This window comes from Solea senegalensis, linkage group LG1, assembly GCF_019176455.1.
Source record: "Solea senegalensis isolate Sse05_10M linkage group LG1, IFAPA_SoseM_1, whole genome shotgun sequence".
In the NCBI taxonomy this organism is placed as follows: domain Eukaryota; kingdom Metazoa; phylum Chordata; class Actinopteri; order Pleuronectiformes; family Soleidae; genus Solea; species Solea senegalensis.
Window position 1 is genome coordinate 5,505,218 of NC_058021.1, and position 25,068 is coordinate 5,530,285.

A 25,068-nucleotide genomic window follows, 5' to 3' on the forward strand; every position below is an offset into this window, starting at 1 on the left:
TTAAAATCCAACTTGATTGTAATGATTTAATGAATGCATTGTCACAAAAATGGAAAATTTCAAGTCACCTGTGGAGCGGACAAAAACACCGTTCAATATGATTGCTAAATTACAACAGTATGGCAGAAAAGGTGCCAACAACAGGTGTTGGTCACAAATGGAAGACAGTTCTTGGGAAAGCTACCGCCAAGAAAAGGCTGATGGAGAGCGGTCCAAGACCAGAGTGAACACTGGTGCAGTGCTCGAGCGGTGCAGCGCTTGAGCGGTGCAGCGCTTGTGAATCTGTGATGGCTGCACGTTCCTGTCCTCCGGAGCCATAGCTTTTTTCTAGGCTCTACAAACCATAAACCCTAAATTTAACACAATTGAAATCTTCGGCAAAACTTAACCAGTTCCTGAGAAAGTTTTTGCCTCATTAAGACCAGGTCTTAGTCTCCATGAGGACTACTGGTCCTGACAAAGTCAGTATGTCTGTGGGTTATGTGTGGTTTATCTTGGACTTTGTGGTGTAGACACAGGCAGATTAGAACATACTATATACTATGTCATACATCTTCTTTGTATTTGTTTTAGTATAAAGCTGTTTCTTTTGACTCACACTGTGTGGTTCTTCTAAACTGGGCCCCAGGAGTGCACTTTGATCCCTGCACTGTGCTACAGGTTAATCTGATAATGGGCAGCACAAACAAGGTGGTGAAATTTTCTTAAAACCAGAGGCTTTGTAAGCAGTTTCTGTTTTGACCCTGCTTTCCCTTTTATCCTCGTCTGACTGCTGTGGGGTCAGGACACGTGTTTGTGTGTGTGTGTGTGTGTGGGTTCCATCTGCGCTCCTCTCTGTACTGAAGAAAATGCTTTGAATTGTCAGAAGCACGGTCCCACTGTTCATGCCCCGAATCATACACAAAAGAAATCTGTTTTCAAAAGCTGCTTCACCTCCTGACAGTGGCTTTAGTTTGAAACAGCGCTCCAATTTGCCATTTTGCATTCCTCATTAAATAATAAGATATTTAAAGCCAAATGCCAGAAAGTGTGTCTCATTTAAGAAGCTGGAACTGGAAGTCCTGCAGCTGGAATTGCAACAAAATACAAACTAATTACTGATTTACCTCGGCCTGGATAGTGATTGTCAAAGTGCGGGAACATCCTTCCTCAGAGCCAACAGATGGGGTGTTGGCTCTGTGTGATGTGACCTCTTGCTGCCACTCCTCCTGGGGTTGTCCAATGGGCTTGGCTCACTTCTTGCCTTGTGTACATACATTAGTAGAGTAGCTAGTGGGATGGAGCCAGAGCTCAATGACTTGGTTATTGACTTCACTCTTCACATTAGTTAGTGTCTCACTGTGCTGAGGCTGTGTCTGATGTAGAAGTTGGTCTTTGCCATACATTTTATTCTGGATGGTAAGGCTCAGTTTTTTACCAGTTTTTGTTTCTTGTCATCTTTTTTTGTTTGTCTGTGTGTGGCATGTTGTGTGAATGAATATTCTGTGAATATTCTTTATAAATGCTCAGGGGCTTTTAGTGCACTGTCCAGGATGATGTCCTACATGACGTCTTGCGCTATAATGTAATGTAACAATGTGTTAAATGGTCTTGGTGTCTTTCGGAATGCTCTCTTTGTTTTATAAATCGAAGCAACTGTCTGTCGGAAAATTTGCTGATAAACTAAGGAAACCAACCTTTCTTTCGTTTCCAACTTTTCCACCATTAAGATTTATTTATGATTATTGATGGTAATGCCAAAAACTTTGTGGAAATGATTATAGATTAAAACAAACGAGTCAAAGAAACCACACATATAACCAGTTATTTACATCTCAGTTTCAACTTATAAACATCTTTTATATCTTTGATTGCATTGCAATTATGATTATGTTTTATTTCCTAACATCCCATAAGTTGATATTGTTTGCATCAACACCAAGACACCAGAATATTGTGTTCTTTCACTTTTTTTCCTCCGGGTATATCTGCACTGATCATTTGTGAAAAATTGTTCTTGCTGTTTAAATCGATCATGTGAAATGTTCACTGGAAGAAAACCTGGACGTTTGAAGCCAGTGTCAACATTTCACAAGCTTCTCATTCAATCTGAAGTTGTTTTTTTCCTGCTAATTTTCTCTAAATCCAGGCTGTTTTTTTTTTTGCATGCTCTTTTCCCAGTTTGGCTTTCCTCAGAGTAGTCAATGGGCAGTCTAAACGTTCCCCTAACAGTTAATCTCTTAACACAAAAGGGTACATTGTTATGGCAGCTGCTTTGCTACGAAATGCAAATCTGTTACTACTTGTTTTCTAAACTCTTTTTCCTGCAACTCTTCTCACAGATTTCTTTACAGTTTAATCTCAATCTGGTATCTTATTGAACCCTTGCAGAACAAAGTGCTAATTTTGTGTTTTTTATATTTAACCTCAAAAAGCAGGTAATGTACCAGGACGGAGGAATTGTTTTGAACGTGGCCCAAGTAACTAAAATTTGCTGCCTTGACCCCCTTTCTCCCTCTCTACCCCCCTTCCCTGTCACATGTTCTTTTCACAGCATAGAAAAGTTTCTGGATTAGGGGAGAACTGACACAAAGCGGCGACGCCACTCCAGCTACACTCACAACAACGCACAGGAGGCGAGAGGGGGGACCGAGATAGAGAGCGCGACGCACCGGGGTGAAGACACTCGAGCGAACTTCAGCCACCTGTGACGACTTCTGACTCTCACAACCATCCGAGAGCGAGAGACAGAGAGAGAAGAAGAGAGGGAGCGAGAGAGGGGGCGACAGAGAGAGCGAGAGATTCAGCAGCACAGAGGCAGGGGATCTTTGCAGACAAGGTCCTGAAGGATGGAGGAGAAACAGTTTTCTGGGATCCTGGTGAGTTAATCTTTTGTTTAGTGAACACACACGCACACACTTACTCATATGGATAAAGCAGTAACACACAAATGAATAAACGCGCAAGGCACAACTCTGACTCAGCCGCTGGGATGGAGCTCTCCAGAGCCACCACCAGTTGAGACACACTCTGCCTCCCCTTTTACCCAGTTGGAACACATGAGGCCAGGTGGCTTTCCTTATTCCCCTCCATTTTAGAGGATTTAACAGACACCTTTTTTAAAGCTTTTATCTATTTTTCTTTTTCAATTTCCACGCAGTGGACCACAAATTTCAGTCGGCGAAGGGTGTTGTGTTTTTTTCGACCACATGACATTTGTTTAGACAGAGCTGTCCTCACCTGCCGTTCCCCAAGATGACACAGTTCATGAATCATCAACTAAACCTTGTCCCAAAACAATGTTCCAAAGTCTGTCTTTTACTTTACTTTACTTTACTAAAATTCTGCCAATTCAGCTGATCTTTGCAGCCCTGGTAACAGTTAACCGGTTTTCAGTGTCTCTTTTGGCTGCAGATGTCAGGCCTCGGCTGTTACTAAGCTTTAAATAGATAGATTTGGCATTTCTCTCTCTCTGTCTCTCCCTCTCTCTCTCTCTCCCTTCACTTTGCCTTGACACAGTGATAAACACAAAGTCAGACTCAAACTCTCTTCTGACATTCTCGGTCATTTGAAGCTTTGCTTCTCCTCCCTGATGACATTTTTTTCTCTACAATGTCCTTTCAAGATGCACATCCACGTTTAAAATGCCTACGTCTGAACTTGAAGGGGGAGGTCGTTATCAGTCTCGCTGGCTGCTCTCTCTCCTCCCACTCGACATTTGAAGGTGTCTGGAGAAAGGAAATTTGATTCTCCTCCTCAGAACTGTGTGTTGTCTGTCATGGTTGAGTTTTCGACTAAGTTTCAACAATATTTAGGATAAACTCTGTGGTCATGTCGTGCAGCCCTTGTTTGAGTATTAAATCGTGTTACTCTGTGCATTCATGAGGTGCTTTGCAACAGAAAGTATCCTCCCTCACAATAAGCATCATTTCTTAGACGGTAAAGTTCAGATTTGTATTTAAAATTAAAAATTCGGCCTCGTTTTAAAGGCTGCATAAAAAAGGCAGAGTTCAAATCATGCCATGCCGCTGAACCAGCTGTGTGGCAGGGAAAAGGCAACAGCTCTATTGCATTATTAGTTTGCGGTGATATCTCAGTCTCAGTCGACCACAGCGTCCTCTTATCATTGTTAGAAATGATTGCTTATTTCATTTGGCTCAAGGTTTCCGAGCAGCTAGCGAAGACTGTTTTGTTCTGGAACTGTGAAAGTTTCTGGTCTCTCGCCAAAACTCACTAACTCCTCGTTCCAGGTCAGTAAACTTGATTTGTGGCGAATGATACAGAATTAAATAGGTGTATGCGCTTAGGGCTTTTCGTAGTCGGTAAAAATTACATTTAGTAAACAACAACTTCACATTTGTGTGTGCAAAGGCAGTGAATGCCAGATTTTTGACTTGAGGAGTGACTGTTTTTTAAAAGGCACACACAAGAAAGTTTTATCTTTGATGGTAAAAGTGGTGCAGAGCAAACAGAGACTTTAGAACAACAACAGTCACCCATTCACACTTACAACTTGCCCTTTGTGACTGGTCAGTTCTCATGGCTGAGACTGTTGTCTTTGCCTGTGGTGGTAGACGGTGATGTCAGCTTAGAGACATCAACAAAGAATGAAAGTGTGTGTGTGAGAGAAAGTGTGATAACAATGGTTTATAGCATGTTATAGCTGATTAACCACTCACTGCCCCAGGGGGGAAAAAGTCATATCATGAAAAACGGTGAAACAATACTGAACAATGTTTTATCAATGATTGCAGGCGGCAGCATTTTCAGGTGCAAAAAAATGATGTGTATTTCCATACTTTTAATACTTTTAATGTATTAACACAAGGTGGCAGCAGCAGCAGCAGCAGCAGCAGACCTTTGGTTTATTGGTTGGTAGGTAGGTAGATAAAATGTATTTATAAGTATCCCATAGCTCACACTGGATTAACAATACATAAACACATACAAATACATCCAACCAGCAATAAAACAATAAAAGTTTAAGTCACTGACTTAAAAACATCGGATAAGGCAGAGAGGACAGACACAAAGTCACTAAATACACTGATCACGGTTTATAGTGTTCCTTGAATGCATCTCGTTGCTGCTACTCTAATAATTCCTGTTAGAGTTTGTCCTCCTTAAAAAAGCCCCAGATCCACAATAGTGATTTGATCGAACACTGTGGCAACATCCATATTGAAAAATGCTGGTCTTTTGTTTTGTGTACGTACAATATCCAACTTTAAACTAACCTTAACACATCTTGTGTGTGTGGGCCGCCACAAATGATCTACTCAAGTAAAAAATATGCCCCTTTCTGTTGTGTTTCCTCAACACCATGCTACCTTGTTTTGTGGCTCCCTGCCCTTTCTTTACGGTCTGGTTAAATTTATTTATGTTGGTCCAGATGGCTGGTGGATGGACGCATCAATGTAAATCTTGTGACACACAAAGCGCTCGCTTCCTGCTACTGCTTGGCTCGGCTGGTAACCTTCTGCCCGGGACCCTTTCTGTCCAAACGTGGCTTCCTTGCTCATTCATGGCATTCAAAGGGAGCCCCTTCCCCTCAATCTTCCTGCGTTGTCTTTGACTGCCCTGGAAGCCGCCACTTCCACTGAGCGGATGAGCAGATGGTGCCCTGGCACAAGCTTGTACCGATGGCTGTCCCTTTGTTTTTACTCCTTAGTTACTTCTTTTGCACTTGTCGTCTTTAAAATGTCTGATATGTGGACGTATGGATGGGGATGTAAGAGGAGAAGGAGGAGTTGGACCGAGGTTTTGCTCATTTGTCTGCTGAGCGCCGCATTCATGCGCCTGGCTGTTGTAGACCACCGCTGCCCCTCCATCACTATTAAGGCCAAATGGAGGGACAAGGTCACCTAAAACTGGCGTGTCATCAAAGCTCAGCACCGACAAAGGTTTTATACCCACAGTTTGAAAGAGTGTTGAAATGAAATGTTAATTAACATTGCCATTTGTAGACAACGTCCACTTAAACCCTACGATAACTGATTATTTTGCATTTTCTCTGGATTGGCCTTTATCAACACTAACTTCTCAAAAGTGGCTCTACTCCTGTGTCAGGCAGTTACACTATTACCACCACTGTTAATTATTTTGTCCTTAAGAGTCTATTTACGTGTGGTGGGTCATAGCAGGTCACATTTAAAGGAATATGCAGCGAGCAGGGAGAGAACTTGCTGCCATGTTTGCAGTCTGACTGCTAATTTTTACTTAAACAAAGCAGATCCAGTACTAAAAGAAACTTATTTTACCCCATTTTTTGATTGTATTAACAAAAGTAATATAGTAATGCATGTAACTAAGCATAACCCTATTATTACTTTTAAAGCAGTAATGTGTAATGTTTTCTTACACTTCTAAGTAAATTGCACATCGCTGCTGCTCATCATTTATGACATGGCGGTACAGACTCTGTTCATTTTAGTTTATTATAGTTAGTCACTAATACACAATGCAGCTCTGCAGGCTGAGGTGTCGAGTCAACATTAGTAAAGAAAGGATCAGAATTTGTTTGCTTTCATTTTAAGTGATAGAATCCCATTTCTCTGCAATGTTTTTGTGTTTAGTATTGATTAACCACAGAAGTGTGACTTGCAAGGTTGAGATGGCTCCACAACCATGTGCACCCTCAGAGTGTGGAGCCTCTGTGTGTTTGTGAATGTGTGTGGGTAGATGTCAGAGATGGGTTGTGTCTGTGTGTGTCTGTGTGTGCGTGTGTGCTCATTGCATTTCCCAGAGGTTGTGTTGCTCATGTGTGCTGTAAGCTATGAAGTGGAAACCAAATAGAAAGAAATACTGGAACCCAAAGCCGCAATCTCCCCAAGGTTATATGTACACGTGTGTGTGTACACATACACATGCATGGGCACACACACACACACACACACACAACAGATGCACTTGCACATAAGCTTCACATATTAGAAAACTACAGATGCACACAAAGATAGATGTCTGTGCTTGCAGCAAATTGATGAACCAGAATATGTTTGATGATTAGAGTAAGAGTCATATTCTCCAACCTTTTTACAATAATAAATACGCAATATGGTACGAGGCGATGAATTTTGTCCTGAAACTGTGATAAAACTGTGCAGCTCTAAATTGGTGAGCGCAGGTGGCCGGGCGAAAAGTCAGACATGATTTCTGTTTGTGATTTCACCCTCTGACTGACTGACTGGAATGAATGAAAAGGAAGAGAAAAAAAACAAGTGGCGGTTCGAGGGCAGGGGCATTGCCCACTGTCAGCTCAACGGCAGCCACTGTGGTGAACGTATAATTGAGGGGCAAGGGCAACAAATGCCAAACACGTCCACTGCTGGGCACTCTTTAAAAGGTAACCCACCACGGACCAACCCCCCGTGTATGCACACAAACACACACATATGCACAACAAGGAGGAGGGGAAAAAAGGAGCCCATTGTGTTTTTGGGTCTTTTTAAATTTCATTTGGAAAAACCACTCAGGCTGAAAATGTAGTTTTTTTCCCCCTGATTTTCTTCCTCTCCCCTTCTTTTTCTGGTTTAATGGCTCTCCCTCCCTCCAGTTCCACAATAAAGGACAGGCGAGTTAGAAAAGGGGACGTCACACTCTTCCTCCCTTGTCCTGTGAAGTCGGTGAAATTATGGACAGGGCTCTGACATTGTGTCCGCACAACGGCTCTCTTAAATCTTCCCCCGGTTTTCTTTTAGTATTATTATCATTTTCAACAGTTTCCAATTGAACTCTTTTCAAAGGCCCTTTCAGAACCATATTTAGGTAATTTGTTGCGCTTGAACCCAACCTGCTCCCTGGCTCTGTTTGTGCATGTGAGTTTTGAATTGCAGCTATAGGCCTGGGACGAGGTGGGGTTTGCTTTTCTCAGGGTTGGACAGCTTTCTCCTGCTCTGTCACACACACACACACACACACACCTCCTCTGTGTTATTTATCACTTTTCCTACCCTCACTGTTTCCTCTGTGCTTTATCCCCTTTCAGTCATGAAATCTGTGACATTTGTATACTAGTTCCGTGTTGACTTGTTCCGTGTTTGGCTGTTGTAAAATCATGTGATCAAGTGTCTAATGTACACAGGAAGTCATTCTTTGTACGTGAAGACCGACGGAGTAAAGCGAGATGGCTAAACAGTATGACTGAAAACATAAATAAGTGCACATGCAGTTTCAAAACGGAGTTGTCTTACTTAAAAAATAAAAATGGGATAAATGTTCTTGCACCCGCCCACCCCTGTGTACCCTTGTGTATACACACAAGTGCTCCATCAGTCAGGTCTGATAGTATTACTTGACAGAGGAGCAAAAAAAAAAAAATCAAAACACTGTGCTGTTTCTTGTTTGTCCTCGCAGCTTGATAGTGAATCATCTACAGTGCTGTGTGTGGACTCACCCTCGCCACATTAACCCCAGCATAGTTGTTTCCAGTAATGTCCTATTGTAGTTACATCACACCAGTTACATCACTTTCTTTGTGTCTGTCCATCAACTTTTTACTGCTTCGCTGGCATGCTGTTAATATGTAGTGAAAGTCATTTTCCGTATGTTCATCCTGTTTGTGTTTGGTTTATTTAACTGTAGCGCTTGTACCATAACATTTAAAAGGAAGATGAGATCAGATCAGGACTAAAACTAGTTTAAGGCTTAGTCGAAGGCTACGGATAACATTTTTTAACGGCGATTAAACACGTGTACAAACATACTACAAACTGGACTCCTAACACAGCACTGCTGTTGTATGCTAATAATAATAATAATAACAATACTTTATAATAATACTTGTAATAATAATGCTAATAGATCTCAGTTACATGATACACCATTAAAAAAACATCACAAATGGCTGTGACAGATGAGAAATTAGACAAATGAATCATTAAATTATTAATGGTTTTAGATTAATTTCACTTAATTAATTTCACTGAGGATATACTTGTTTCCGGAAATGTCTCCAGCCACACGAAACTCTCCAGAGCGACTCAGAAAGGTGTAGCACATGTGCCAGGCCTGCGCATCATAAAACAGAGAAGAAGATGTTATACACAATGCAATGAATATATAATCACAGAAACTGAGAAACATAATGGACGTGTATTGTAAAGCGAACAGACCAAACCCTAGCGACTTTCTGGCATAACCCTAACTGACTGCAGCATGAGTGAGCTCCATTTAGCTGTGTTTACTGCGGGCGGAGAGTCGGTCTGACTGTAGACACACAGAGAGAGAGAGAAACACTGTGACCACACAGACAAGAACGAGCTGTGGACGTGCAGTGCAGCTGACCGTGTGCGGAACATTCACTCATCGGCTCATACAAGTAAAAATAGTGTCTGTGAAAATAGGTTTTGTTTTCTCCTCCCCCTTTTTTTTATGATTCAGTTTCACTGTTAGTCTTCGACACTTATTGTTTTCGCCGCTCCTGTGTCTGAGGTCGCCGAGGACGTGTTCTAGCGTCTTTTCTCTAAACACACGATTATGATGATGATGATGACGACGACAAGGACAACGAAGATAGAGAGTCAGCACAATAGAGGTGGGACCGTGACATCGTCGTCTACACGGAAAACACAAAGGCCAATATAATAATAATAAAAAAAAGTATGCGTATTCGTTAACACCTATTCTGCCTGCACTGCAAATTACACAGAGAAAGAACTTGAGCTCCTTTCATGCATGATGCTGACACCTCAGAAATATTCATTTCAAAGGGTCGTTTGCGTTTGAACATCCTGCTCCCACCTGAACCAGGGAGGAGAGAACCATCCATCGCACTGTGCTGTCTGACCCGAATGTAGAGTAACTATAAAAAAAATAAAAAAAATACTTAATGGATCATTTAATCTGGGTCATCACATGATCGTTAATCAGCAGACATACATGTTCTAGTTTTCATGGCAATGTGGAGATGTTGTTGTTTTTTTGACTCCCTGTCTGAAATTTGAGTTTGAAGGTTTATTTTTGAATCCGCAGCAAGTTGCGCTTCTGTGTGTAAATCAATAAATAATGACAAAAAGACCCATAATTTAAGTCAAATTGGCCCTTCAGAGTGTTACCTAAAATACTGCATTTTTATAACATGTTGAACTGGTTTGAGTGAATCTTCAAATATCTGACATTGGTGACAGTAATTATACAAACTAATTAGAGGTTTTTAGTGCGAACATTTTTGGTCACATCATGCATCTGTAATTTGCACATAGATAGTGTTACATCACTTCTTCCTGTGCTGTAAAAAGCCAAATGAGGTTGAGTGGAAAAGTTTGGACTTTGTTGCGTCTTTTAACCGAATGATGACGACACATTTCATCTCGCCCTCTGTCTCTGTTTTTCTCTCGGGTTCTTGTCACATTTCAAGCTTAAACAGTGACTTCTGCCATGTGAGGCCAACTTCAGTCACATGTTCCTCACTTTCATCCCCAGCAATGGTCCCATATGTTTGTCAAAATGTGTATATGTGCTTTTTCCGGCCCGATTTGTTCCTATGCCTTCTCTCCAATGAGCCCGCATTCTCCCAGAGGGTCCGAGTCGAAGCCTCACGCTATTTATACAGACTGAACAGCTGGGGCCCTCCCAGCCAAAGCAGTGAGGGATGAGGGTCGGGGGATGGGAAATTATCATGTAAACTTCAGATTAAACCAAGCGTTAGAAATGTCTCTCTGCTCTCTCTTTTTTTTTTTTTAACCCTCTTGTCTTCCTCTTCATCATTTGTCTGTCTCTCTTCTGGGTGTCCAGTGTGTCCTGGTGAGTTCTTAGGCACCTCAGGTCAGACACACTGCCTGGACAACATCACTCACTCATTTGAATCTCATTTCCTCTTCTATCCCTTCTTTTTCATTTCTATTTCTTTATTATTCTCTCTGCTGCCTCCTGTTTTTCCTTTCCTGAAACACAAACCCCCCACACCCCACTTCCGATGAAAGAGCGGGGACTGCTTTGGACCGAGCAGGACAGGGTGATTTTCCCTCCAACTGCACTTGAACGCATTTTGCTTCTTTGTTGCGTCCGACAAAGCCGACCTGCTGTTGCAAAACTGAGCTTTTTGTGTTTCTGTCCCTTTCTTGTGCTCTATGGCTCCTGCGGTGCGTGTCCTGTTGTGAACCATCAACTCTCGCCACTGCTCTTCCCTTCACTTATTCTGTCCTGTCTTTCCCGTTCACTTCTCTCACTTCTCTTCTCTGGACCTTTCCAACTTCGTTGCTCAGCTTTACCTCATACGATCCACTCAGGAGGGACGAGAAAGTCGGGCTCATCGATGCCTCCCTTTCCCTTAGTTGGAGGCCTCTTACACAGTCAGACATCCCTTCATAGGCATGCTGAGCGAACAAGAGGTGAAGCTGTATTAACCTAATTGCTGGAAGGGGATGTTACAAGTCCAAACACCATAGGGTTGATCCATGGATTTTGAAAAACAAGCCACACTGAGGCAGTCAGCTTTACACAGCTTTAAGATTCTACGTGTTTATATACATGGTAGTGCTGTGGCGCGTGACTTTAAATCTAAACAAATGTCCGTAAGATTCAAACCACTGTGTAACTCGCATGTTGCCCAGTGACATTCCCACACTGCACAGGAAGTAATTTGTTTTATGTCAAGACAAACGGAGACAACAGCCGCAGCACGGCTCGCTGGAAAAGCGAGACGGCTGGAAAGCGTTTGGAGTATAATGAAAACACAAAGAAGCAGTCATTCCCCAGTTTGATGGGATAAGCACCTCTGTGCTGCCTCTGTATACACACAAGTTGGTCCCTCTGTCAGATCAAAGATCAGAGGTGGTTTACATCATTTACATAAAATCATTAACGACAAAACAAATGACCATAGGTCACTCACTGCACTCGCCATGTGAAGTTACTTTCCGTTCATTTCTGTACTTCCTTTCCTCTTCTCTCCCTCTGTGTACCTCACTCCTGAAACAAATTCTCTTTGGAGTGATGTCACGTGGTGATAGACATCACGTGTAATTGATCTGAATTTCTGACCTTTAGTGCTGTTAAATCCTAGAAAATCCCTGGAAATTAAGAATACAAACTATCCTTGTAAACATGTCCAGGTCTGGGTCCAGGACAGTGTCTGGGTCCAGGTCCGCCGGTCCACTATTTAGTGACCTCTGTGATAGACCACATTCAGAATAGAGTGGCACAAACAGGAGCTTTGATGTAGTCTTTTTTTTTCTTGGAAAAAAGTTTTGTTTACACTTCATCTATTTATTATCATTGTGAGTGTTTTCCATTGAATGTTGTGTTTGCTTGTCCTCTGCTTTGGACTTTGCATGAGTTTGTCTTGCGTCTGGCTTTAGTTGGTGCATTGGTGGTTGCATATGTGTGTGCTTACCTTGAAGTGGAATAAATTTGAACTTTCTTACCTCTTATCACACGGTAGAGCTGCTTTGAGAAAAAAGTGTGAATGCAGGTACTTTTTGTACTGTATTGACAGCAATATAAAACCAGCACCTAAAGCAAAAAAAAAAACCTATACGCTTCACCTTTGGACTGGTGGAGAGCAAACACAGTCTATCTGCAGCCTGTGTAAACAGCACTGTGCACATTTCAGATATTTTGTAACGTTCCACTGAATATTAATTGTGTTTCATTGACCTTTTGGACCAGAAAACTGTCTCAGTCAACAAGAGAAAGGCATGGGAGAGATATCTGTGCAGTGATATTTGAATGCATTTGTCCTCACAGATAAGAGTGCTTTGAAAAATAGAGACAAAAATGAGCAGAGAGATAAAAATGAAAATAAATCAAATGAAAACAGAGCACTTTCTTCTTCTTCTGTCTGGTGTCTTCATGTCTGTGTTTTACAACTTCAGCAGGCACCTGATTATTTTCTCCTTCGCACTTGTACATATATGTATGTATGTATATATATATATATATATATATATATGTATATGTACATAGAACCATTTTGTAGAGTGCAAAATAGCTTCATTTATAGTGTTACTTAATGTCATGTGGTGCTAATGCCAAGTAAAAATAGTTAAAAATATCAAAGACAATAAGTTCGAAAGAATTCTATCAATACTGACACTGATACTACTTATCAAAATCAATACTTATTGATACTCCTACTTACTTTTTTTTACACATTTTTGTGCTGTGGATGCCTGAATACAGAGTGGACAGGGTCTTATGTTGAAAACAATGGACTCTACTGTAGTGAGGGACCTAAATGTTTTACAATAAACCTGTGACACCAGCTGGAATTTTATGGTATCTACCTGCTGCACACCAAAGTAAGAATATCACATTATTACAGGCTCTCCTCGCTGTTTGATAAGATAAAAATGCTTTGAAGCAAGGATAAGTTATTTGTCCCCCCCCCCAACTTTTCAATGTTAACACTGTTACAGTGTTTTCTGCTCCTGCTGGTTTGATCGATTGGTGTTTAAACTGTATTTGGTGGACATAAGAATGTTTCATATGAGCTTTTAGTCGAGTTTCTGACCTTTCTGTGGGTATGCAGCATGTCTGTGTTTATTATAGTTAGACATGGCTTTATGATGAGTTTGCCCCCTGTACTGGTGGCGTCAGGGAAGAAGGGGGAATGAATGGCTTTCTTTATTTTAAGGCAAATGTGAACTTTTAGAAATTAGAAAACAGACTCTAGTAACAACTGCATGCATTCAACAAAATCACATGCTAAATAAAAACCAATATTAACCAATAATAATTTCACAATCATTTTATATATGATATATTTGTGTTCATACTTGAGTCTTTTCAATATGACCATGTTTACATCACTTCCCCGTTTATATTGTGTGAGGGAAACTGAGCTGTCACTCACTCACTCACTCACACAACAAATCTGGCCTGTTATGACGAGAGCCTCCAGACATAAATGCCTCCAGTACTTAGTAAACCACTTCACCAAGTGCAAACACACGCTTCTATGCAGTGGGTGGATGTGGTTGAGCTCTCAGGTTCAGAATGTATGACAGTGACAATCTCTGGTGTTAGTGATGTCAACAGGCATCCGTTGAATATGCAGTGAAAAATCCTCCCATGTGCACGCTGGCTATTTTGCCAACAAAGCAGATGCATGAAAGGAAGCAAATGGGATTTTTAACAAGTTGGTGTTATTATCAGCAGCGGCATCTGTGCTTCTCTAATTAGACATAAATGACCCAACATCATAAGGCAATTAGTTAACGAAACAAATCCATCCCCCTTGTCTGCTGCAGCCACAAGTAATTACTTCTAGATCCGTTAGTCTCTGCCAAATTCATACTGGGTTTTTACTGATTGTGTCCACACACTTAATACCTCAAAGTGCCTCCAGTGAGTGTGTGTGAGCACACTTTCATGTGCATGGACTTTTGACCGAATCTGAGGCCAACAGACCCCCCTGAGGCAGAGCCAGTAACAAGCAGCTGAATCCCTGCAGAGGAACTAATGGTACGGCACAGTTTAGCTGTCAAACAAGAACACTGACAGGTTTGCACAGCTATTCTTGTGAGGACATTGACTTGCATTTATTTATTCATGTGAAATGTTTTCACATTAATCAAAGAGCGCTTGTGTGATACGCCGCTTGTTTTCAGTGTTTAGTTCTGCTACAGTGCTATTTAGTGTGTGTGTGTAATCACAAATATAATGTGTTAAGTCAACATTCACTCCTAGAACAAATGTCTCTGTAATGCAGGGATTAAACTAAATTGTAGCTCAGCTCTTTGGCGGTTTTCATGTTCGGAATCATTTTCTTTCCAGTACATATGTGAAGTCACAATTCACGTAAGGGTGAAGGGAAGGCAGACCAATCACTGGCACTGGGAACTGTGTTATTCACCTTTTTAATCGGTTCAATCCTGGGTGTACTCACTAGTTTTAGTGTGAAAGAGGCTATGGCTACACTTCCCCCTAAGCTACAAACCAATGTAGTGTAGAGTAGCATGGTTGCAAATAGAGCTGAAACAATTAATCGACAACTATTTTGATAATCGATTAATCGGTTTGAAGCTTTTTTCATGATTAAAACAAGATTTTCGATCTAGATAGCTTTAGATAGCTTCTTAAATGTGAGTATTTTCTTCATTTATTTGCTCCGGATAACAAAGAAATCATTAAAAGTGAGTCATTTTGGTTTGTGGACAAAACAAGACATTTGAGAACATCATCATTTCCAGGTTTGACGAACAATGAGCAACATTTTGTAAGGTTTTCTGATATTTTATGGACCTAACGATTCATCTATTAATCGAGAAAATAATCGACAGATTAATCGATTATGAAAATCATCGTTAGTTGCAGCTCTGGTTGCAAGTAGTGTACATAGATACTAAATAACACTGAGAAAAATGTGCTTCTGTAACATACGACTCGTGATAATCGACGGCTGTGAAGAAGGAACACAAAAGTCACTGCCGTCGTGCTGTAGTACCTCTTGAACAATAATTTGTCTGTTCTCATTTTGTCAACTTGTGCGGCTATTTGTTGAGAGCACTTGTTTTCATTGCCCTTAGTACTTCCTCTGAGCACACTGAATGGGGCGGGTATATGGTAATGATCCCTTTATTGGATCCCCTGTGAGATCCTAATCCTCTGAATTGATAGACAAATGAATAGCATCCTGTCTGCATAGCTCATCTTGTGTTGAACATAACTGAAGGGCCTCCACTCAAGCAGCAGCGGTCATTGTTCCCGGCTATCAAACACCCATTAGGCTGGGCGCCCATTGCTTGTCAACTTTTGACACGACTCGCTCCCCATCCTGTCACAGTCGACACTGAGTGACGCACTGAAAGGCGGCGTCTCGTTGCTGCTGCATGAGTGCTGTTTTTATTGATCTCCCAATTGCGCCCCTGTTGTGGCTGCACTAACTTTTCCCTATTGTGCACCCACTTCCTCGCTTTCTCCCCGCTCTTTTTGTTGTGGATAACCGTTAGCCATATGGCGGCAAATAGGCGCAAACAATGTGCGCAACAAAACGGGTTAGCGCTTGACTTTGAAAGGGCGTAACTCTGTGAACATGTCGCGGATGAGGCGCAAGGGGAGGACTTTGGCGTGGTTGGCTTCTCGGTGTGACACGGCAAGAGGGTTGTGTGTGTGTGTGTTGGGAGGTATTGGCAATGTCAGGATGTAGAGACGGACGAGGATTTGGAAGAGTCAAGTGCAGCTGAAAGGAAAGTTGTTGGTGGTCTGCAGAGTTGCGGCAGCTGCCTCTGAAAACAAACGGAAGAAATAAGAGAGACAGAGAGGTGTGTGTGTGTGTGTGTGGTGGGGGGTGGGGGGAGTAGTTGGGGGGTTGCAGGGCAGTCCAGTGGAAGGCGTGTGGGCTCCTCACTTTTTGTCTCCTCACTTTAATCTGTGGGGAAATAGTTAGGGAAGAGAGAAAGAGAGAGAGCTTGGCTGTAGCCCATGGGCGCTCCACCACTCTTCCCCCCCCATTTTACTAGGGCCAGCTTAAGTAGAAGTTCAACACCCCAGTCCCCTCCACCACCACTAACATCGCTCCCTCTCTCTCACTGCTTACTTGCTCTGTATTCAGTCTAGGTGCTGGAGTGACAACGAGCCATTCATTCTGGAGGTAGAGGGAAAAGACTGTGGATCTCTCCTGTGTCTTTTTTGGGACATGGTGGGAGTTGGGAAAAGAGGGGAGGCGGAGGGAGGAGGAGGTGGAGGAGGAATGACACATATTACTGAAATTGAACAGAAAAAGGAAGAAAGAATAAGAAAAAAAGGTTGAGAGGAGGAAAAAGAGGGAGGGGTGAGTTGAAAAAGTAGGAGTGCAAAGTAACGAAGGGATGGAAGGGAGGCAGAGCTGGAATCAGAGAAGGAAGGGAGGGGGAGAGACGAGAGAGAGAGAGAGAGAGAGAGAGGGCTACCATGCCGAATGAGCAAGAGAGGCGGAGAGGAAGCAGAACTCCATCAGATGAAATGAGGTGAAAGTAATTCAGGCATTAATCAAGCCAGGGCAAAAGGGAGGGTATACTGTGTTTCTCCCCCTCTCTCTCTCTCTCTTACTGCGGAACTGAAGGGCAAGGTGTGAATGAAGGAACCTACAGTGGCCAGCAGAGAAGCACCACTGGGTCACAGCATCAAACCATGTCCGATTCTAACACCATTGCCGCTTCCACAGCAGACCAGGTCAGTTCAAGCTGTCGTGTTGTTTTTCTGCTTTTATTTAGTTTTCTTTGTCACTCTTCTGTGTCCGGGGCAAGCGTGCTCAGTCGTGCCTTGCACCGACTCAAGTGGTTGGGTCTTGTTAGAGAGGAGAAAACCAAACATGTCCCAAGTTCCGGTCAGACATATATCATCTTTAGATCCAAATTCGGAAGTAGTTAGTGAGAGTTCCTAAGAGCAACTGAGTGAGTGTGTGTTTCTTGGACTATCAAAGCAACGATTGTTTTGCCTGGAGCTGCCTGGACAACGGTACAGGGTCCTGAAAGAATTGAATTCATCAAGACGAGCTATTGTCTACGCCGCCTTATTTTTCAGTGATCATTCAAGGGGGTCTGTGACGACTCAATACCCCTCAAACCACGTGAGGAGGGGGACGCAGCTCTTTAAAAACCCGACCACGTGTGGCGGCCCTGAAAAGTTTTTATAAGTAATTGCAGTGGGAAGTCCGGGCAGTGCTGTGAGAGATGGGGTTGGTAAGGAAGTGGGCCGGTCCGCCGTGTGTGTGAAAGAGAGTAACAGAGTAGAAAAGCGGTAGTGTCCAGAAAAGGTCGATATTTATGCCCCCCCTTCCCGGTTCCCTCCCCTCCACAAGCTACTTTAATTGCACAATTTGGCACAGACATCCTCCGCTCCGCTCGTCTTTTTTTAAATTGTCAGATGATTCTAAAATAATTAAATCCACTGATCTGTTTAAAATAAGAATGATTTTCATTATAGCAAATACTCTGTGTGTCTGTGTGTGTGTGTGTGTACATCCAACCTTGGTGCTGGCTTATGTTGTTTGCCAAGTCCTTGTCTCCTGTTTCCGATTGCTACTGTCAAGGCTGAGTCTGCCTGCTATAGTTATTTGTTAAGGCAAACACACACACACACACACACACACACACACACATAATACAGCACACACATAGTGGGAGGAAAATTGAAGAAGATAACCTGAGATGCACCTTATTTGTGTGTATGTGCGTGTGTGTGTTGGGAGTGAGAACATCTCCCCATAGAGGGGTGGCATAGACAACGAACACCACAGCAGTCTAGTAGCTGATCTTCTCTGTTTGTTATGACACACACACACACACACACACACATGCGTGCCATATTTCTTCCAAAGCTTTGACTGAAAGTAAGTACTCAGTACAAACTCGTTGTGGGTCACTTACATACACACATTGCACATGGTCTTATTTAGCCTGTGAGAAGAAAAAGATGTTTGGTTCATATACTAGCCTTCTTTCAATCTTAAGGGAGATAAAATTTAAAACAAATGATATAATAAACTATTCCACGCATGTCTTTTTTAGTTCTAAACCAACATATTTGATCTCAACAGTCTTCATCGTGACACATATGCAGGGGCTCAGGTGCAGTTTTACAGTCGTGTAATTAGCTGATGCAGATAGTGGTAGTGGGAACTGTGTAGAGAAACTAAAAAGTGTTTTGGACACACAGACGTGACCGATTAAAGTGTTGCTCGACATGTTCCTCCTCCCGAATGGAGGTTGTTGAAAACTGACTGAAATAAATGACAAAACCTTGAAAATGTTTGACTGAAAGACAAGATATGTCGTGTCTTTTGATAAATGTTAAGCCGCATGCTCACAGTCTTCTCACTGAAAATATTCGACCATGCGTGAGTCACTTGGTGTAATTCCTGTGCTGTCTGACATGTCTGTTTGCCCTGTTTAACCTCTTTCCCACTGAGACGCACTAATTCTTTGTCAAATTCAGTCATGCAGATGAGGTGCTTCTCTAGTCTAATAAAAATAAGTCTTATCGACGCGTCCCAGCAGGATTACAAAATACTATATATAATATATATATATATTTTTTTTTTTACTATCTAATTCCTAAATAAATGTATGTATATAGCTTAGAATTTCATGACAGGAGCTCTGGAGTCATAGCAATTTTTTTAAACCAAGGCAAGATTCTTTAATCAGAAGGTTGGCCAGAACATTGTAGCTCCCAGGTAAAAAAAGAAATCTTTGATCTAGCAAAGAGTGGAGTAATGTACTGATTATTATATACTGCAGGAGACACAAAAGGAAAGGAAGGAAAAAGAAGGATAGGGGTAAAGGATGCCTAAGTCTATTTAAAAAACTCCAGATTTAGATTTTCCCAATAATTGTGTAATTTACACTTAAAAACAAGAAGAATAACCGTCACCAAAGGCTACCCACAGTGTCAATATAAAACTTCCCCTATTATGCAAGGTTAATTGAACAAAAAAAAACAAAAAAAACATGTGAACCCCACATCTGTATCCAAAATCTAATAATTGCTTCTTTTGGTAATAAATCAATAAAATCCCTGCTAGTCTTCATCCAAATCATTTGTTTACTTTTTCAGTTATGCTGCTCATAGTAAGACAGACAGACAGACAAGATGTGGCCAAAAACAGAACCTCCTTGGTTGCGTTAAAGAACGCCATGTGATTCACTGCAGTTCTTTAATAGTGATTTTCCTTGTGGAACTTTGAAGTTATACACATGGCACCTGTGAGGCTCATCACAGGTCACTGTTAAAGCTCTTTATAATGTGTCATTTTGAAGCCAGAATCTTTTTTCTCCAATTAGAAGTTGCACATGAGCATTGCCACAATTTGTCCCATAATTTCATTTTTTTTCACATCTCACAAAAAACACTCAATGCACCTTAATTCCCTCACATCCTTCCGCCCAGCAGTAGACTGACCTCTCTATGTTGGGGTAGTCTAAGGGTCATGTGTGACTTCACGGCATGCCTGACTAATAATTGGAGTAATAAGGAGCTCACATGGATCTGATAATTGCTATGAACACTGGTGACTGGCGTTGACGTCCACTTACTGAAAGAAATGATCAGATCAGATAACGCATATATCCAGGCCACAGCTCTGATTCTTCTGCCATTACCTTGACTTCATGAAGCTATCCAATATTTGACATGTTTGGGGCAAAACCATTAAACATTTTGACCCCTAGCTAACCATGGTGACCTCAAGAATAACAGGTAGATTATAGATTATAGAAAATTAATTGCTTTAACGGCCTAACATTTAGGTCAGTCAACCCTAACCTTAATTTACAAAGCAATAATTTAAGCAGATTTTCTGGATCATAGGTTGCCAAGAAGCTAATGAGTCCTTTTGTGTGAAAAAGTATAATTTCCAGTGTACTCGAACACCTACCTTTTCTTTTTATGTCTCCTTTATGAATATACGCAGACATATTTAGCCCGTCAGCCCTGCAGGTAGTCTCTTTTAGAAGCTTTAGTGGGAGTCTTCGTTCCGGTGGCAGCGTATTGTGTCTTTTTGACAGGAATATTAAAAATGCATTTTATTAGGAATGTGTCCGTAAGGGAATTGGCTGTCTGTGGCTGTTTTATACAACGTTAATGCAGCTGCTCATGTGCAGTTCAGTCCATAGGAAGGCAAACAGGAACTCACACACTCACAGTCGCACACTAACTCCCCCCATCTGGGGGCAGGTGTTGCAGTTTTTGGAGCGGAAGTGCAAAGTAGTCGCGTTTACTCACTGCGCCAAGGCTCCGCATGCATGGGAATAGACACATGTGGAAAAGAGAGAGTGTGTGTGTGTGTGTGTGCGCCACCTTGTCCATCTCCCTGTGGTGGCTCTAACCTTCAGTCTCTCTTTGACTTCACTAAGTTAAGCTTGCGGGCTCACAGCTGCCTTGCAGAAGCACACAGTCATACCATACCATACACAGCAAACTGACAATACATGCATGGTTGCATGGACAGATATTTGTAAACTTGGTTGGATTAAGTTGGAGGAATGAGCGGACAGGAGTAGTAGATGAAAAACTGACCAGCTTCCTCAAAAGAGAGCTAACTGGTGGGTGGGACTTAGGAGCGACCTGCTCTGAAGTTAAGATTTGTTAGTGAGTCATCTCGCTTTCGTGTGCGATGCCTCCCCCAACTCTGTTCCATACGCTTACAGCAGAGTCTATTGTGTAGGTCCAGATCCAAATAACAGCCTTACAAACTATCTATAGACAGAGATGGCTGACTAGTCCACTATTAAAACAGTTCACCACCAATTATTATTATTACATATCCAAAAATAGAGACGCAGGACTTTGCCTGGATGAGTTTTGTGACCATACATCTTTCTTAGTGAAATGCTAATTGGCAATCGCAGGAGATGGTTCTGTTTAAATGAATAGTTTGGTTAGATGTAGCTCAGTGTGGGAGTTACATGAGAAGATAAGTAATATGATAAAAGGTTGCAGGGAGCAGACTGTAAGCATACCATAGCATCAAGAATGGGAATGGGAGGAAGCCTAAATAGAGATTCACAAAACATCCAATGTGCAAAGATTACAACTTTACATTTTACATGACCATCTCATTAAAATAGTTTCACATTGAATCCTGTATAGTGTATCTTTGTGCAGCATTTTTCAAAAAGCTTCTGGACCCCCCTAGGTCCACTCATCTGGTTTGAATGAAAATGGTTTGTTGGATGCAAAACACAAATGTGATGATGATCATTAAAAAAAAACAACAACTTTTGGACAAAGCAGCAAAATAACTAAACTGAAATAAACTGCAGTGTCATTTCCTAAGAACGTCTTTCTCACCACAGGGCGTTAAAAATGAATTGTTAGTTAATGAGTTCAGATGGAGCGAAGAGGCTGTTTAATGCTTAAAGACTCTTATAGCAATAGAAGGCTTTTATCTAATGGTATCTATCGGAACACATTCCATTTCCCTTTGTGAGTCTCTGTGTGTTTTTACAGCATAATTTCATACCATGAAATTTACCATGCTGTAAAATGATGCAGAAGTAGAAGAAGTAGAAGTGGTCTGACCCATGAGCGCTGAATACTTGTGCAATAATGTAGCAATGATGCTAACATTGTTAGTGGGCCTTGCAGCTGGTGTTCTCCCATCACAAGATGGTGCAGCCCTACTGGACACACAGTCCTCAGCGGTCAGAGTTTCCTCTTCCCGGATCTGTCGGCATTCCTGTCTCTCTTGATAGTTGCCAATGCTGCAGATTGTTAGGGTTGATTGGGCGGTCACAATAACTCTAATCGAACACGGCAAATTGTAGTAGTCATTCATTAATTTAACCCCAACAGCTAATTGCACAATACTACTATAAACACAGCAGCTGCTCTGTCATTCTCACTCCAAGGCTATTTAAAGGGTTAGAAGGGTGACAGAGGTCAGTGTCCCAGCTAGAGTTACCTTCTTCTGTCAAAAACACCCAGCTTAAGAATGCTAGGATCATGGCAAAAGGTGATTGGTCTGAAGTTTTCAGTTTCCAGCATGTTGTAAGCCTTTGGGGGTTGGGAATCCATCCAATTTCTTTTTTACTATTTAACCTTTGAGGCCCATGGAGTGGGTGCACATGGTTTGTATTTCTATTTACATAGTGGTTGTCTAGTCTTTACTGTCTTTACACCGCAATTGATGAATCGATGAATCGATTATGAATAGATTACTAAATTAATCTATTAATTAACTATTTTGATAATCGAATAATCGATTTTTCATGATTAAAACAAGATTTACGAATGTTTAAGCTTCTTAAATGTGAATATTTTCTTAATTTATTTGCTCTGGATAACAAAGAAATCATTAAAAGTCAATCATTTTGGTTTGTGGACAAAACAAGACAGGTTTTCTGATATTCTGAACACCAACCGATTAATCGAGAAAATAATCGACAGATTCATCGATTATGAAAATAATCGTTAGTTGCAGCTCTACATTTTTTGCTATCATCCATCTTTCATATCCATTCACACGCTGCCGGCACAGCCGCCAGGAGCAACGCGGGGTTAAGTGTCCTTCTAGTTGAAATCACGACTCGCTCCACCACTGAGCCACTGTCGACCCCCCACCATTCACACGTTTATCACAGCATTTGACCTGATATCAGTCTGGTTGTCATTGGACTGTGGAAGAAAACAGAACATTCAAACTGCAAACAGTCAAACCTGGATTCTAGAGCAGAAGTTCTTGGACGTTCTGAAACTTTTCAAGAGCAAAACACATGCAGTCAGCATCATTTAATCCACCATTTAATCCCTCCTCTGATTTCACATTTAGATAATGATGTGTTTATACTCACAGTTTAGCTCATAACTTTAATAGTGGGACAGTTTATGATGTCAAACACGTCCAACACTCTCAGTAACACTGATTCTAAAACTACCACTGATTCTTAACTAGCGTCAGGGGATGTTTTGGAATGATGAGGAGGAGGAGTTAAAATGAATATTCATGTGCTCACTCACATAGTTTATTTGATTTTATTTGAGTTCTTTATTTGTTATTGGGATTCTGGCTTATGCATCATTGTGTTGTATCACACTGATCCTTTGTATACACACTTTAAGTAACGTCTGTGTGAGTCACAGATTATTTTCAAATACAGTTAGTGTTGCATTGAAAGTTAAGTATCCATTCTTTGGTATGCATATAATGTATTCCTAAACCTGAACTGACACAAGCTGTGGGGATTTTATGTGGGATTTCATTTTCATCAGCTTTGTCATGGATTTGCAAAAAACTGTGGAGAAAAGAGCTGATGTGAACAAGCAGGGAAAACAGGGTGAAAAGTGGCTAATAGTGTGTGGATATTCACTCTTGTTGAGACAGCACACATGCAGTGTGTGGATTGAGGGCAAGTCCCCAGAGATGAGGATTGTCAATCCTGCCTCAGGTGTAACAATGAGTAAACAAACGAGAGATGGAGAGATACTGCTGCTTTAATTTTGTATTTGAGCAAAAGAAACTTAATAAAACAGAGGTTTTAAAAGTATATATGTATCAGTTTACTCAGTTGACTCATTGGACTATCAGTTATGAATTTGCAGCCCTTAGATCAGATTTGTAAGATGTCTTTCTGTTTTATAAGCATTTGTTGTGTTCTGAGTAACAAAATGAAGGATTTGCTCTCGGGTGATAACATAAAAAAGGCACACAGCAAGCTCATACGCTTTAGATATAGATGATAAGCAACTTATTTACACTTACTAGTCCAACAGTAACAGAACCAAATCGCCCCCAGTCGACTATCCCTCCACTAATGGAGCAAAAGTGAACACCAGTGCATGAAAGCCAGACCAATATTCTCCCTTGTCTAGGCTCTTTTTGTTTTTTGCACTGCCTCTTTCATGACGTCCACTCAATGAATATTGTAATTTTGTCACTTCTTTTGCTTCCTAGTTTAAGTGCAGAGGTGGGGCTGTGGCGTATTCTGTAAAGTAGAATGTTGTAGTTCTTTTTTGTGGCACGGACCCGAAACCAGAAGTTCCATAGTGATAATGTAGGCAACGCAGACCTGCTCAGGCTTTGACAGGGGTACCATTCACCCCAAAGTAAGTTGATGTACCATCAAATAAATACCATATCACACTGCGGCAATTGTTAATTAAGGGTAACGGAAGCCAACTGACAAATAAGAGGATCAGTTAGAAATGTGTTCACTCCCATAATGGTCTCAAAGAAAAAAGCACCAACATTACCATTAACTGTAAGTATTATTTTTATCCACTTATTGATCTATTAACACGCCAGAAATAGAGTTGTGTGGGTTGGTCTGGAAAAGAAAGTTGTGCACCAATTCAATTTGGACTGAAATATGAGAAAATCCTTCAAGTTTGGCTGTTGAAAACAAAACCTTTTGATTACCTCAATGTGTTTCCTGAGATACTTGACTCCGTACTGTTGAATCAGTATGCTGCACTAAACGCTATTGCCTCCCAAAAACACAAAGGAGGACAAAAATATACAGAAATAAACATTAAGGTCACTTATCGATCACATTTTCACTGAAATCAGAACGCTTAGTGTATTTTTTCCTTGATAAATGACTTAAATGATCAATTGATTATAATATAACTTAATCAGCTGATCCATTAATCCATCGCGTCAGCTTCACAAACAGGAAAACACAGCCATCGCAGCACTTCATCAACAAAATACTGCTGCTTTAAGTG

The 25,068-nt window shown here is 41.3% G+C and overlaps 1 protein-coding gene across 1 annotated transcript in view; it reads left to right on the top strand.

Moving 5' to 3' along the window:
• Nucleotides 1–1,270: 1,270 nt before the first annotated feature.
• The window catches only part of slc6a9 (solute carrier family 6 member 9), a 52,223-nt gene continuing 28,425 nt past the window's right edge, over nucleotides 1,271–25,068 (top strand). Inside the window, 2 exon segments of the mRNA XM_044043684.1 lie at nucleotides 1,271–1,398; nucleotides 2,534–2,858. Coding sequence (XP_043899619.1) covers nucleotides 2,829–2,858 — 30 coding nt within the window. The 5' untranslated portion in view covers nucleotides 1,271–1,398; nucleotides 2,534–2,828.